This window comes from Tamandua tetradactyla, chromosome 6, assembly GCF_023851605.1.
Source record: "Tamandua tetradactyla isolate mTamTet1 chromosome 6, mTamTet1.pri, whole genome shotgun sequence".
NCBI lineage: Eukaryota > Metazoa > Chordata > Mammalia > Pilosa > Myrmecophagidae > Tamandua > Tamandua tetradactyla.
Window position 1 is genome coordinate 128,747,516 of NC_135332.1, and position 14,445 is coordinate 128,761,960.

General features: G+C 34.0%; 1 protein-coding gene across 1 annotated transcript; it reads left to right on the forward strand.

The window, feature by feature from the left end:
• The first annotated feature begins 3,146 nt into the window (after positions 1-3,146).
• On the forward strand, positions 3,147-13,897 carry SLC7A13 (solute carrier family 7 member 13). The gene is given in 5 exon segments (XM_077163310.1): positions 3,147-3,828; positions 6,244-6,375; positions 11,062-11,423; positions 13,578-13,860; positions 13,863-13,897. Coding segments are annotated over 5 exon segments (1,494 nt in total).
• Positions 13,898-14,445: the final 548 nt, after the last annotated feature.

A 14,445-nucleotide genomic window follows, 5' to 3' on the forward strand; every position in this document is an offset into this window, starting at 1 on the left:
GCTTTTGATCAAAATGTACATGTATCTTCGTGTTTCTAAAACACTTTATATATGCCCAATTTGGAGAAAATACTGAATAAATTGGCTGCATGTATAGTGAGCAGTGATTGTGAAGGCCGTACTCAGTTCTGTAGAGCTGGAAACAACTTTCCCTGAAAGCCAGTCACAGTGTTCTTTCCTCACAGGATCCCTAAGGTCTTCACTTGCCCTTACTGTATTAGTGGTATTACTAATTTAGCCCGTCGGCTGTAGTTGCCAGTCATTCTTTGCTACTACCTGAATGTGAAGCCCAGTCCTACTTTTCAATTCCAGAGGAGTCAAGGAAACGTTTAATTTGGACATTTTGTCATCTCTAGGAATTCCAAATTCAGGACTGGAAGAAGTCTATGAGTGCATCACTCTACAATTCATTTCCATAACAGAAGATTAATGTTTTGGTTTGCTAAAGCTGATGAAATGCAATATACCAGAAATGCATTGCTTTTACCATTGATGATTTATTAGTTTACAAGTTTACAATTCTAAGTCCATGAAAATGTCCAAATTAAGGCATCAACCAGATGATACTTTCTCTGAAAACTAGTTCTGGCAAGCTTGGGCTCCTCTGTCAGATAGCAAGGCACATGGCCATGTCTGCTGGTCCTTCTCTCCCAGGTTTCATTGCTTCCAGCTTCTGGCTTCAGTGGCATCCTCTGAACTTCTCTGGGGCTTTTACTGTGACCGTCTCTTAATTTCTTCTCTTGGCTTCATCTCTTAGCTTCTCTATGGCTTCCATCCTCTTATAAAGGACTCCAATAGGAGGATTAAGAACTACCTTGAATGAGGTGGGTCACGTTTCAATTGAAACAACCTAAGCAAAAGGTCCCACCCACAATTGGTCTGCACCCACATGAATGGATTCAAAGAACATGGCCTTTTCTGGGGTGCTTAACAAGTTCAACCTACCACAATGAGCTATTGGTAAGAGGGAAAAAAAATAATGAGTTAAGAATGCATTCAGTGTTAAATATCCTGATAACTCACAGAAGTCTTTCTCAAGGAATTATGTGAATATTTAGGCTGGGTGATCTTGGTTCTAATAACAAGTAATAGGTAATATATGAAGATGCTTTCACTGGTTCAAATGTAGTCAGATGGCAAATTCATAAGTTTATATTGACAAAGAAATACACTTATTATTTTTAAAAGACATTTGCATTAATTAGGCACTAATTATATATTTATTGAATTGATTTTTTTAAAGCAAACTTCCAGGATTGGGAAATTTACATTTTTGCTAATATGTAATTTGAAACATCAAGCAACTCAACTGAACATCTTTAAATATATGTGAACACCACATAAATAACCTCTTTGTGAAACAGTTTCTCGTTAATTCATTTTCAATTTTTAAATTTAATTGTTAGTTATTTTTACTTATTTTAAGTTTATCTTATCAATTGTATGCCTAACGACAGTTACCATTAAAAAGGACAAAAAGATACCATAAAGAAAAAATTTTGTAGTACACTAGGACCAAAATGCCTCGTAGAATTTATATAATTTAAATCTTTCATCAGGATGCTAGTTCCAGAATTTATTATAGGATGAGCAGGAAAGGAAGCCTCTTCGAGAAAAAGAAAAAAAAAAAATAGAGTGCTTTGCTTTTAAATGTTGCAGTAAGTTCGGAGATCTTAGGAACACTGTTCTCACAACTAAAATTTGAATTAAACTGTATTTATCTGGTTGCAATAACCTGAACTGATAGGCCATTGTAATTTTGTCATTCATGAGTTAAGGCAGAGTGAGGCTAGGATATACTCATTGTTGTATATTGAAGTTAGGTGTTCCATCAGTCCTGATTCAGCCCCTTCGCAGGAGGGCTTTGTGCTGGCCAGGCCCAGTGATAAAACATTGGTTCTCAGGTCCCACCAACGAGGTCAGAAAAATATAGGACTGGTAAAAAAAAAAAAAAAAAATCGCTAAGAAAGAAACTAAATCAGCTTTTATGTGTTGTATTGTCACTGAATTGTTTCGTGGCTATTTTTGTTTCTGAGGATTAACATATATATATATGTAAAATCATAAGCATACGCAAATATACATAAATATATGAAAATTAATTTCAATTATATAAGTGACTAGCTCTGTGACCTTGGCAAATTACTTAGTTTCTTACAAATCAATATTCCTCATCTAAAAACGGGGATCAAAATAGTACAGTACCTGTCTCAAGTGGTTTATATGATTTAATAAGCTAATATAAGTGCATAGCACAGATCCTGGCACAAGGAGGTGCCATATAAATGTAAGTTATTTTTATGACTACCCTATTAAAGTCCACAGCCAGTTTACAAAAATTGTGGGTTTATATACCACTTCTTTAGATAAGAACTTCTGAAGGAAAAGGAGCATTAATTTGACTTATTTAGTGAGATATATTGTGTGTCCAGAACTGGGCCAGCTGCCAGGGTTCCAGTCATAAGCAAAACCCAGACCATGTGTTAGTCATCTCTGTACATGGATTGATTAGCACGATACCTGACACAAAGCAGATGCTCAAAGTAGTGTGTCCTAATTAATGAGTAGCCAGAAATATAGAAAACATAAATACTGTGGATTATCAGCCCATTTTTTAAAACTATTAAACTAAAATCCACTAAGTTAAGTGACATAGATTTGCTAGTAAACGGGAGATATGTATGAGTAAACGAAGATCTATTAATAAGTGGCAGAAATGCAGACATGTGATTCAAAACTAGCACTTTATATCATACTAATCAAACTTCTTTTTGACACAGAATTGAAGAATTACTTGCTTCAGGATAAACATTAATGAGGTTACATTTCCATAGAAGAAACCTAACTTGGATTTTTTTCATTATTATGAATTATTGCCTAACTTGTTTAATGATGCATAACTTTTTGAATGCTCAGCCTGGAAAACATTTTAACTGATATTAAGATCTCAGAAGCTTCAGTTCAGAAAACTCACAGGTTAAATTTTTTTTTCATGATGCTAGGTACTGTAACAAAATATGTTTGAGTAAGAGAGGAGGAGAGCAAAACACTTTATAAGATAGGGTCAAGACTTTTAGAAACACAGCAAACAGCAAAAGCTAGAAATTTATGTATGCCTATACAATTAAATTTCAGGCTTTAAGAAAATGAAGGGGGAAAGTATTCAGTTTCAACGGGTAATAGGATATTTCCATGGAACGATTTTTTTATTCAGCACCATAATAGGTGCAGGAATATTTATTTCTCCTAAAGGGGTATTAAAATACTCCGCACTCAATGTGGGAGTCTCCCTAATCATTTGGGCTGCTTGTGCCATTGTGTCTATGATGGCAGCTCTTAGTCATGCAGAGCTGGGAACCACCTTCCCTAGAAGTGGAGCACAGTATTACTTCCTCAAAAGATCTCTTGGACCATGTATTGCTTTCTTCTATCTCTGGATCAACCTATTTATTATTCCAGCAGGAATTGCTGCCAGAGGCTTGTTACTAGCAGGATATATTATCCAGCCTTTCTATCCTGGATGTTTTGTTCCTGAGATGCCAAAGAAATGTCTAGCTTTAGCCATTTTATGGTGTTTGGGAATTCTAAATACTCGAGGAGTGAAAGAGGTGACTTGGTTTCAGACTATTGGTACAATTGTGAAAATGACAGTTCTCTGCTTTATATCTCTAACTGGAATCACACTTTTGATAAGAGGAAGAAAAGAGAATGTAGCCAGGTTTGAGAATGCTTTGGATGCTGAAGTTCCAGATGCCGCACAGATTGCAGAAGCCTTCCTCCAAGGACTATATGCATATGCAGGCTGGGGAGTCCTTGTTCGAATAGCAGGTAAAATTAATTTCTCAAATCAGTGAAACCACCACTTGGCTATAAACAGATAACATTCGGGCACCTTAATACTGAGAAAGAAATACTGCATTGTTTTGATATGATTTATTTCTCTCTTACTTTATTAAATGGGTAGAAACACAGTAAGTTCTCTACAAAGAACTGCTTTCCAACTTTGGAAAGTGAATATTTGCCAGATATTTACAGTTAAAACAAGTGCACATAAAACTGGAGCAGCTTAAAACTCCACGGCAATTGCATTTTTCTCATTAGACAGGTATGTCTATTTTTCCTAATTATACCAAATCTTCATCTGAGAAAAAATTATAAAGTAAAATACGGATTATCTATAACCAATCACCTTGTATGTACACCTAAGTGGGGATCACATGCACATAAAATTGTATAACTTTATTTTATTTAAAGTACATACTGAGAATTTATATATATTACTAAATATAAATGGTTTTTAATGAATGCAAGCTATCGTATCATACGAATATTTAACCATTATTTAACCATTTTCCCATTTTTTGTGCCTCAAAGCTATTTTCAGTTGTTTACTTTTTGTTTTTTTTTTTTTTTGCATGGGCAGGCACCAGGAATCGAACCCAGGTCTCTGGCACCGTAGCCTGCCCCAGTTGTTTGACTTTTAAATTGTATACCTATTGCTGCTATCAGCATCCATTTATATAAATCTTTATCAGATCTCTAATTGCTTAATTAGAAAAAGATCTTGAAGTAAAATTACTAAGTGAAGGATATGAATGTTGAAACACATCTTAAGAAATATTGCCAAATTGCTCTACAAATATACCTACTAGAGTGAATTAAAATGATTACTTTGCAATGGTATACTTTTTCATTCTTTTGCCACTTACAGTCATGAATCCAAATCTCATTATTATAACTTTTTATTCTTCCACTACTAATAAGAGTGAAGAGTTTTGCAAATATTTATGGCTATGTATATTTCTTCCTTGTGAGAAGGCATTCAAATATTTTCATTTGTTCTTTCCATTTTAATTTTTTTCAAGTTTTTTACACTATACTTATAATACATCAAACTATTGATCTTTTATTGTGTCATAGTTTTCATATTTTGAAAGTCTTTCCTTATCTCAAGATCTAGATTAACATGTCTTCAATTTTTCCTAAATCTTTATTTCCTTACTTTTTTTATTTTACTCTTTAATACATATGAATTATTTTGAGGCAGTTGTATGGCGTGAATTAATAATATAATTTTGTGTTTTCCAAATAAACATTTGTGTCAGGATTTGAATTCATGTCAATCACTGTTTTGGTACTGGCAATGTACTCTCAAGTTTAGTCCAAGATTTAACTAGCCAAAAAACCTAATGCAGGCAGTAAAAACAGCAGGGAATATATTATCATACTGATATGAAATAATTAGATAAAAGAAAAAAAAGAGCAGGAAAGACTACTCTAATGTCATTGAAAACTATTACCAACTAAACTGATACACTATTCTAACCCTTCATTAACATGTAGTTATAATTCTAACCTCTTGATCACAAGATAGAGTGAAATTAGCTCCAGTTCTTCTGGACTAAACTTTTCTATTCTTAACTAAGAGACTTTGTTGAGGACCTCAGGGATACAACATTGAAACCTAGTACTTAATAGAAGTCTCATGATACTCGAATCAATAATTTACCCAAGACATGATAAGCATTCAACAAAAATGACCAAATGAGTCTTGCTGTTAGCAGTCACCTTCTTTCCATGTTATATATAATTTTATTTTTTTAATTATGTTTTTAACTTTTTTATTGTGAAATATAAAATATATGTTAAAAAGTAATAAATATCCAAGTACATTTTAACAAGTAGCTATAGAATAGATTTTAAAGTTTGGTATGGATTACAGTTCCACAATTTTTCATTTTTTCTTCTAGCTGCTACAAGACACTGGAGACCAAAAGGAATATCAACGTAATGATTCAGTAGTCATGTTCATTTGTTAAATCCTATCTTCTCTGTTGCACTTCTTTCTATTTTTTTTTCTTTTTTCTGAAAAATAATTATATACATATAGTTTTATACATATTTCTTTTAGTCTCCAGTTGCATTGGTGTGCAAATGGTATGCAATTGGTGTGCAAATGGTATGCAAAAAAGGAATACATATCAAAGTACATCACAACAATTAGCTGTAGAACAGATTTCAGAGTTTGGTATGGGTTACAATTCTACAATTTTAGGTTTTTATTTTTAGTTGCTCTGTGGTACTGGAAACTAGAAGAAATATCTTTATAATGATTCAGCACTCATACTCATTTGTTAAACCCGACCTTCTCTTATAATCCATATTATATATTGTAGTGAAGCCACTAACAGATTATGCAAGAAGTCATTTTTTTTTTAAGAGGCCTATTTTTTGCTTTTGCAGGAGAGCTGAAAAACCCTAGTGAAAATATCCCCAAGTGTGTGATTACTGCACTTACCCTTGTATCACTGATCTACTTATTGGTTAACATCTCCTACCTAACAGTCCTGACACCAAAGGAAATCATGTCCTCAGGTATGGCTACATAGAACCAAAGGAAAGATAGCATCTGTCCTATTCCCTTGAATAAAGAGGTCTCTGATATATAGTAGGCTTCTTTGCATACCATAGGAGAAATAACTATGTTGGTTCATATGTGGATTATTTGTTTATTTAAAGATAAAAGCTAAAAAGGTCTGAGCAGTATTTAATTTGGAGCATATATTAATGGGTATAGTCTAGCATCAGAAATAGAAAGCATTAAGAACTGGAAAAGGAAAAAGTGGCAGACTACAACATATTTCAAAAAAGAAATATGATAATATGCACCAAAATCTTTGGGACACTCTCCTTCAGGGCATTGCAGGTGCTCTGAGTTTAATATCTGCTTCCCAATAACAAGTGCATTCACCAAAATTTATAGGGGACACAAAGTTTAAGTATTTAACTTTTCCTATCAGTGAATATATGAATCCTTCTGCACTATAGAACTATATGTATATAATTTCAGTTTACCATAAATTATTGATTTCCAGGATTAAAAAAAAGTTTTAATTAAAAGTTGTTTTAATTACAAATTTATAGGTAAAGAAACAATTTTATTTTTCTTTAAAAACAGAAAAAGAAAGTGTTTTAATTCTCAACTGAACCACACATATTTAGACACATATATTTTTAAATGTATTTTTTAAAATTTTACATTGCCAGTTATCACAATGTCCTAAAGGTAAAGGAAATTCAGAAATTGACTCTTAGTAAAAGAAAAAGAGTTTTAAATATATATAAGGCTTAATAGTACAATGTGGTATAAATCCTAGTCCCACATCCAGCCTTCCTGTTCCTCAGTTATCTCAACTCTAAGATAAAATAAGAATGTATGATTTGCTCACCTTACACATTATAATGATAATCAAATAAGAACTATATGTAAAGATACTCTGAAAATCCTAAAGCACACAAATATTCTACTATGGGAGCATGACTTAATGAATTCAGTATTATGTTTGGAATGACCTAACTTTAAAAGTTGCATTCCAGACTTAACATCTGTGCACAATGATGAGCATACATGACTCTTGGTTTCAATTTTCTGATCAGTAAAATGGAGATTATAACTATTATCCATCCTATAGTATAGGATAATTAGGTAAGAGTAAGAAAAATCATTTTACAGAATTTTAAAACGAGTTATGAGAGTTAAAGTATTTTCCATTACCGAAGTGTGGGGTTTATAAACTACATATTGTAACAAAGATCCTACATTTTACTGGAATGAAGCAAGAATTAGCTTTAAATCAATCTTGATATATTTAAAGTTACATATTATAATTACCAGATCAACCATTAAGAAAATAAAAATATATATCAATTATGAAATAAACAAAGAAATTCAAATGGCACATTTAAATATTTATTTACTACAAAATAAGGCAATAAAGAAAGAGCAGAATAAGAAAAAAGATATGACAGAAAAAATAGCAAAACAGCAGGTGTAAATACAACAATACCAATAATTAAATTAAATGGAAATGTGCTAAATACTCCACTCAAAAGGCAGAGATTGTCGGACTTGTTAAAATAATTTGTCCAAGTATATGCTGTCTGCCTGAGACACACTTTAAATTTAAAACCACAATGGGTTGAAAGTAAAAGATGAAAAAATATATACATGCTAGCAGTAACCATAAAAGAGCTGGAAGGCTGATATTAATAATAGACAAAATATACTTTAAGGCAAAAAAATTTTACCAGAAACAAATAAAGACCTTTCAAAATGACAAAAGAGTCAATGCATGAAGATGTAACAATTGTAAATGTATATGCACCTAACAACAGAGCACCAAAATATATGAAGTCAAACTGACACAACTGAAAAGAATCAGACAAATCAACAATTATATTTCCATAGGTCAGTGCAACACTCAATAACTAGATAGAGCAACTATAAAGAAAATCAGTAAGGCTATATATATAAAAGACTTGAACAACACTATCAACCAGATTGGTCTAATTCACCTATATAGAACACTCTACCCAATAGAAATAGAATATGCATTCAATAGAGCCACATATGTAACATTCTCTAGTCTCAAAAATTTTGAAAAAATTTAAATCATACAAAGTATGTTTTTCTACCACAATGGAATCAAGTTAGAAATCAACAGCAGAAAGTAATTTGAGGAATCCCAAGTATCTGGAAATTAAACAACATACTTCTCAATACCCCATGGGTCAAAGAAGAAATCAAATGTCTTTCAAGAACAGTGAAGAGTCTCAGACTTAACCTTTATTGCAAGCTAACAAGTTAGGCTGCCATAGTTTCATGGATGTTAGCAGAAACATGCTACCTGGATTAGAGACTAAGATAAATTTCTATTCATAGCAATAACAGTAGCCATAATATCATTTTGCAGCTGTGTCTCCAGGCCTGAATTTTCAGAGGGCAATATATAGAGGGCCAGATGAGGTACAACAAACCTTCCTTACATTTGCCCTGAAAAGAAACATTATCTTTATTAGACTGAACAGCAAACAAGCCTGCCTTTTGACCAAGATGAAGACACTATCTCTTTCTTACATGGTTGTTCACTATATAAATGCCATTAAAAATATAAAAAGTCCAAGTGTGGGCCATGGTGGCTCAGTGACAGAGTTCTTGTCTGCCATGCCAGAGACCTGGGTTTGATTCCCAGTGCCTGCCCATGTAAAAAAAAAAATATATATATATACACACACACACACACACACACACACACACATATATATATAGTCCAAGACAAAGATAGTCAGTGCTTCCACTCACTTGTGCAAAAACACTGACAACCCGTGAAGAATTACCTCACAATAACACTCTTCATTTCCACACTTGGCTTCTGGTGAATTTTCCCACAACTGTACCACTCTACCAGCCACTCTGATAACTGACTAACAGAGACAGGGAATAATTACATACACTTTTGTTTCATACAGCATTTAGTTAAGACGACTATTACAATATTCCAATGAGCAGGTTAAGATTAACCTATGATATTGACCCAATGAGTTTCAGATCCAGCCAGATGTAAAATATCCATAAATCATTAGGAACTATTTTAGAAATCTAGGTGGCTTTCTTCTCAGGTTTCTGTATTGACTTGTCTACTTGGCCTGACACATGATTCAGTTACAGCAGGATGTACCAGTAATTGCATAGACTCTGCCTTGGCCAGCAAGAAGGAAGTCTGGAGTATTTCTATAGTCCATGAAAACCTTGGCCAATGATGCCTTCCAGGGATGAAGTGAAGTCATTGATCACTTCAGCTAAAGTCAGGAACAAATTTTTACCAGATTTTCTGATTAAATGAATCCATTGCAGGGGAAATGGCCCACAGGTTTTGCATAGACAACCTGTTGGTATGGACTCTAATCAAAGGATATAGTTTTGTGAGCTAGCCAGTGTAACATACCAAATAGAATGTCCAAGTGAGGCACATATAGTCTGCAATATAAAATATGTCCAGTAAGATACTGGACCTTCTCTTCAATGAAAAGAGGCAAAAGAGACAGTACTTTTTTAACCAGCGCTCTGCTGACACCAGAGCCCCACTCCAGGTTCAGAGTTTTGCCACAAGAAAGAATTCAGGAACAGGCAGGTAACAGTAAATACTAAAGTTTATTCAAAGGCTAGTACACACTAAAGAAATTAGCACAGACATACTTATGAGAAAGACATGCAATGAATGGCATGGATTTAGCTTGTTTTATAAGGGAGTTTGCTAGCAGTGATTTTCCATTTCAACCTTTGAATACCAGGTGTCTTCTTTGTTTCAGGAGGAGATAACTGTGCTTGTGGAGTTCTGGCATGTACTCAAAAGTTTGTTTGAGGCACATAGTTTAATGATCTTTATGACCCTAGGCTTTCTTTTATTAACTAAGAGTCCATTTTGGGCTCAAGACTTTACAAGCTTTATGACTTTGTGGGGTTTCAGGGCAGTAGAGGAAATTCTTATCCTAGAGAGTATGCAGTTGTGAATTACTCTTTCAGAGCTGTATTAGAAAACAGGGAACAGCCTCGATGCCTTATTCTATCTTGCCTCCCTTTTACCTTGACTACCAGGAGGATTGAGTGTTGTGAATCACCCTACAAAGTCCCAAGAAACTTGACTTGGCAAGCAGTATCTTGAATTTTGTTAGGGTTAATCAGCCTGTCGGTGTAGTTGCAATAACACCACATGGAGTCAGAGACTGAAGATTCTGACTTGTCAGTGAACTTATGTCTATACAGTATAAGCTTTGGATATCAGATGGCAGAGGGAGATGATCTGATTACAGTTTCAAACAAACAGTATTGAATAGGGATTATTCTGACTTTACAAAATGGGATTTTGATTAAAACATGGCTTTTCTAGGGGACATATATCCTTTTAGACCAGCACACCTCCAGCTCCCATTACCTTTGTCACTTACCATACAGTGTAACAAGTTTGCGTTACAATTATTTATTATATTGTACGTTTATTTTATACATATTTCTTATAGTTTTATGTTTGGCAATAAATCTAAAATTTTTATGTCAATAAATTTGATAAGTTGACAGCATAATGCATGTTTCTTTAATGCAGTCCTTTGTCTTTGCTAGAACTATAGTCGTTACCTTTCTGAAAAAAATATATACAGTATAAATTTTACTGTATATATAACATCAGTTATATAATTAGTGGCTTCTCTGATTATTTTTTACAGATGCTGTGGCTGTTACCTGGATGAATAGAGTCATCCCTTCCATGCAATGGGCCATTTCAATTGGTGTTTCTGCCTCAATATTTAGCTCCCTTAATTGTACTATATTTTCAATGTCAAGGATATTCTATACTGCAAGCCAAGAGGGCCAGCTACCTTTGATCTTCTCAACTCTCAATAGCCGTTCATGTCCAGCTGTAGCTGTGATTCAGACCCTGATCTTTGCCTCCATTTTAATTATTCCCTCAGACTTAATCATTTTAATAAACTATGTGGGATTCACAGTCTGGATTGAACTAGGGTTACAGATGATAGGTTTATTTAAACTGCGATTCCAGGAGCCCAACCTACCTAGACCTTATAAGGTAAATTATGGTCCCAAAAGAAAACATTGTCTCCATCTTTCTAAAGATAATTTGTTCTTTCAGTACATTTTTCCCCATGTCTACATGTAAAATTTCTCCATTTTAGGAACATTTGATCTAAAGTCTAGACTTTCTGTTTATCAATCTGTAAACTTTTTAGAATATTTTCAATTTGAAATCTCAGGATAGAAAGCACAGAACTAGTCCTTGTCAGAAAAGGCAGAGGATTCTTAAAACACTTCTATATTATAGCAAATACAGCTAGTGAAATCTGAGTCACAGAGCAGCCATATGTGGATGTATTATCCATGTACTAGATCTCTTTGGAAGAGATAAACTAGGATCAATGATTATTTGCTCCTGACCCAGTCCTCAACAGTGGTACTAGTTTAGGTCACTTGCTACAGTTACTGGGCTTGCCTAGAATTTCTCAAGCAGCTCAAGTCAAATTTCTATCAATGCATAAAGCTCCACCTTTAATAGGCAATTTAGAATAACCACACTCTAGATATTTGTGAGGGAGTATATAATCTCAAATATGTGCATCTTTCTAAGTCTTAACTGAGAGGAAAAGTATCTATGGAAAATTCACTGAGGGAAAGGGATTTTGTCCATTCTGTCCTAAAACCTACCCTCTGATGCATTAAGTGCATCTAAAATGTTTCACAAAGCCAGTAAAAGGGGTTCTTTTTATTCAAACTGTCTACCACAGCTCATTTACCTATATTGAGAGACTTTCACCATATAACCTCTGGAAACTATTCCTATATTTACTGCAAGGAGATTGTTAAATTATATATGTTTATATTATGCAACAATAGAAATATGAATATATTTTTACTTTATGCAAGAATGCAAATGGGTGCCTATGTGAACCCACTGAAGAAAATTCTTTCCAATATCTGTGTCAGGAATACTTATGTTTCTAGGTAGCTTATTTGTTTTTCTTAAAGACACCTAGACTAGTGTAAGAGTGTGCTAAAAAGCTTAAAGCCAAACTGGTGATTAGTCTCTATATATGAATAGAGCTTATAGGAAGCATTTTATCTTGCTATATAGCATTTATTATTACTAGGCCATTAAATTCTTTTAAAAATGTGGTAGACTCCAAACAATTCTTATTTTATCAATTGATCATATTCTAAAAACAATCAAGGGTAGGTAAGAGAGCAATGCAGCTTATGCCTAAGGTTTTCAAACTCCCATGTGGAAAAGAATAATTTAGGGATTCTTAGACCTAATCTCTAGGACTACTGATTCCTAGAGTGAGGACTAGAAATCCAAATTTCAGCATGTCTTCCTGGTATTTCTCATGAAAAACTTCACACGCTACACTTTGAATGACTTTGTACATTTCCTTCTTAATTGGAAAGAGTAGAAGATAATGATAGTCTTGCATCTGAGTCATTCAATGATTCAGTAAATATGCTCTAAGCAAATACTATTGGAAGATACTAGTCTAAACACTCCAGGAATATGCAGATAAATCAGCTGTTCATTCTGCAGTCAAGAACTAATTGGTCTAGTAAGCAAGGAAAGAGAGTTACATAAAACATAATGATATAGGCATTAATAGACAACATTTATTGTTGCAGATACTTTTATAGAAAATCTTTGTCGAAGCTACTCTGAAAGGCAGGCATTGTTAATTTCCATTTTAAGGAAAATGTGAGGACCAGAGAAAGTTCAATAACTTGCCCAATATCACAGAACCAATAAATGACAAGAGTCTGAATTTAAAACCAGTTTGTCTGAATCCAAACCCTGTGGTCCTTCTATGTAGAAAATGTTTCATAAAGGAAATACTTACAATGCTATTTCCATGTTAAAGTGGATGAGGAAATACTAATTTCTACATTGCCCTACTGGAGGATAGAAAAGTTAGAAAAAAATTAAAATTAGAGGTTCAGCAAAATGATGGAACTATTAAGTAAAAGCTTTCTGTTCTGCTATTTTACATCTCAATAGAAATTCCTAGCAGAATTTTTCCTCTTATAAAAGTTGAGTAAGGACTTGTAATTATTTTTTATCCTTTAAAGCAACTGCCTTAATATTGAAGAATCGCTTATAGATAAAATTCTTTTAAATTACTGTTTTATAATAACTGCCAGAGACCTTAGTCCTCTCTAACACTGATTTCTTTTTTATTCTCAGGTGCATTTGCCATTTGCATTTGGAACCTTGGCCATGTCTCTGTTCTTAGTTTTGATACCACTTATCAAGTCTCCTCAGATGTACCATATCTATGTTTTTCTTTTTATCCTCAGTGGACTTTTCTTTTATTTCCCTTTTGTTCATTTTCATTTACATTCTACATATTTTGACAGGATAACTTCCTTTTTGCAATTGCTATTGAATGTTTCACCTCCTGATGACATTGATGAATATATTTTGGCAGAAGGAACATTACAGAAAAGTCCACCTGAAAGTGTAACAAAACAACTATAAATTGTGCATATTTGGCAAGTAATTGATTTATTAAACACATCTTTCTTCTTCAACCAGGCAATGCTCCTTGTGTATGTTATACACATGGTATGTTAGTTTGGAAGCTGTCAGGATGTGATATACCAGAACTGGAATGGCAGAATTTAGTAAGTTACAAGTTTACAGTTCAAAGAAAGTAAAAGTGTCCCAATTAAGGCACCAACAAGAGGTTACCTTTACTCAAGAAAGGCCGATGGGTCAGGAACACCTCTATTACCTGGGTTGTCACGTGGCTGTCATTTGCTGGTCCTTTGCTCCTGAGCTCCGCTGCTTTCATCCTCTGATTCTGTGGAGGTTCCTCACTTTACTTCTCCAGGCTCGCATTCATCTCTTGGCTTCCCTTGGCTTTCTCCATGTTCTGGCTTGCTTAGCATCTCATGGCAATGTCTGCTGGGCTCCAAGCATCTCCAAACACCTGTGTCTCTGTTCTCCACATGTCCGCATCTGTGTCAGCTCTGCAGTGAAGTTTCTGTCGGCTCTGAGGCTTTTTTCATTTATGTCATTTGTGACTCTCTCCCAAATGTTTCCTCTTTTA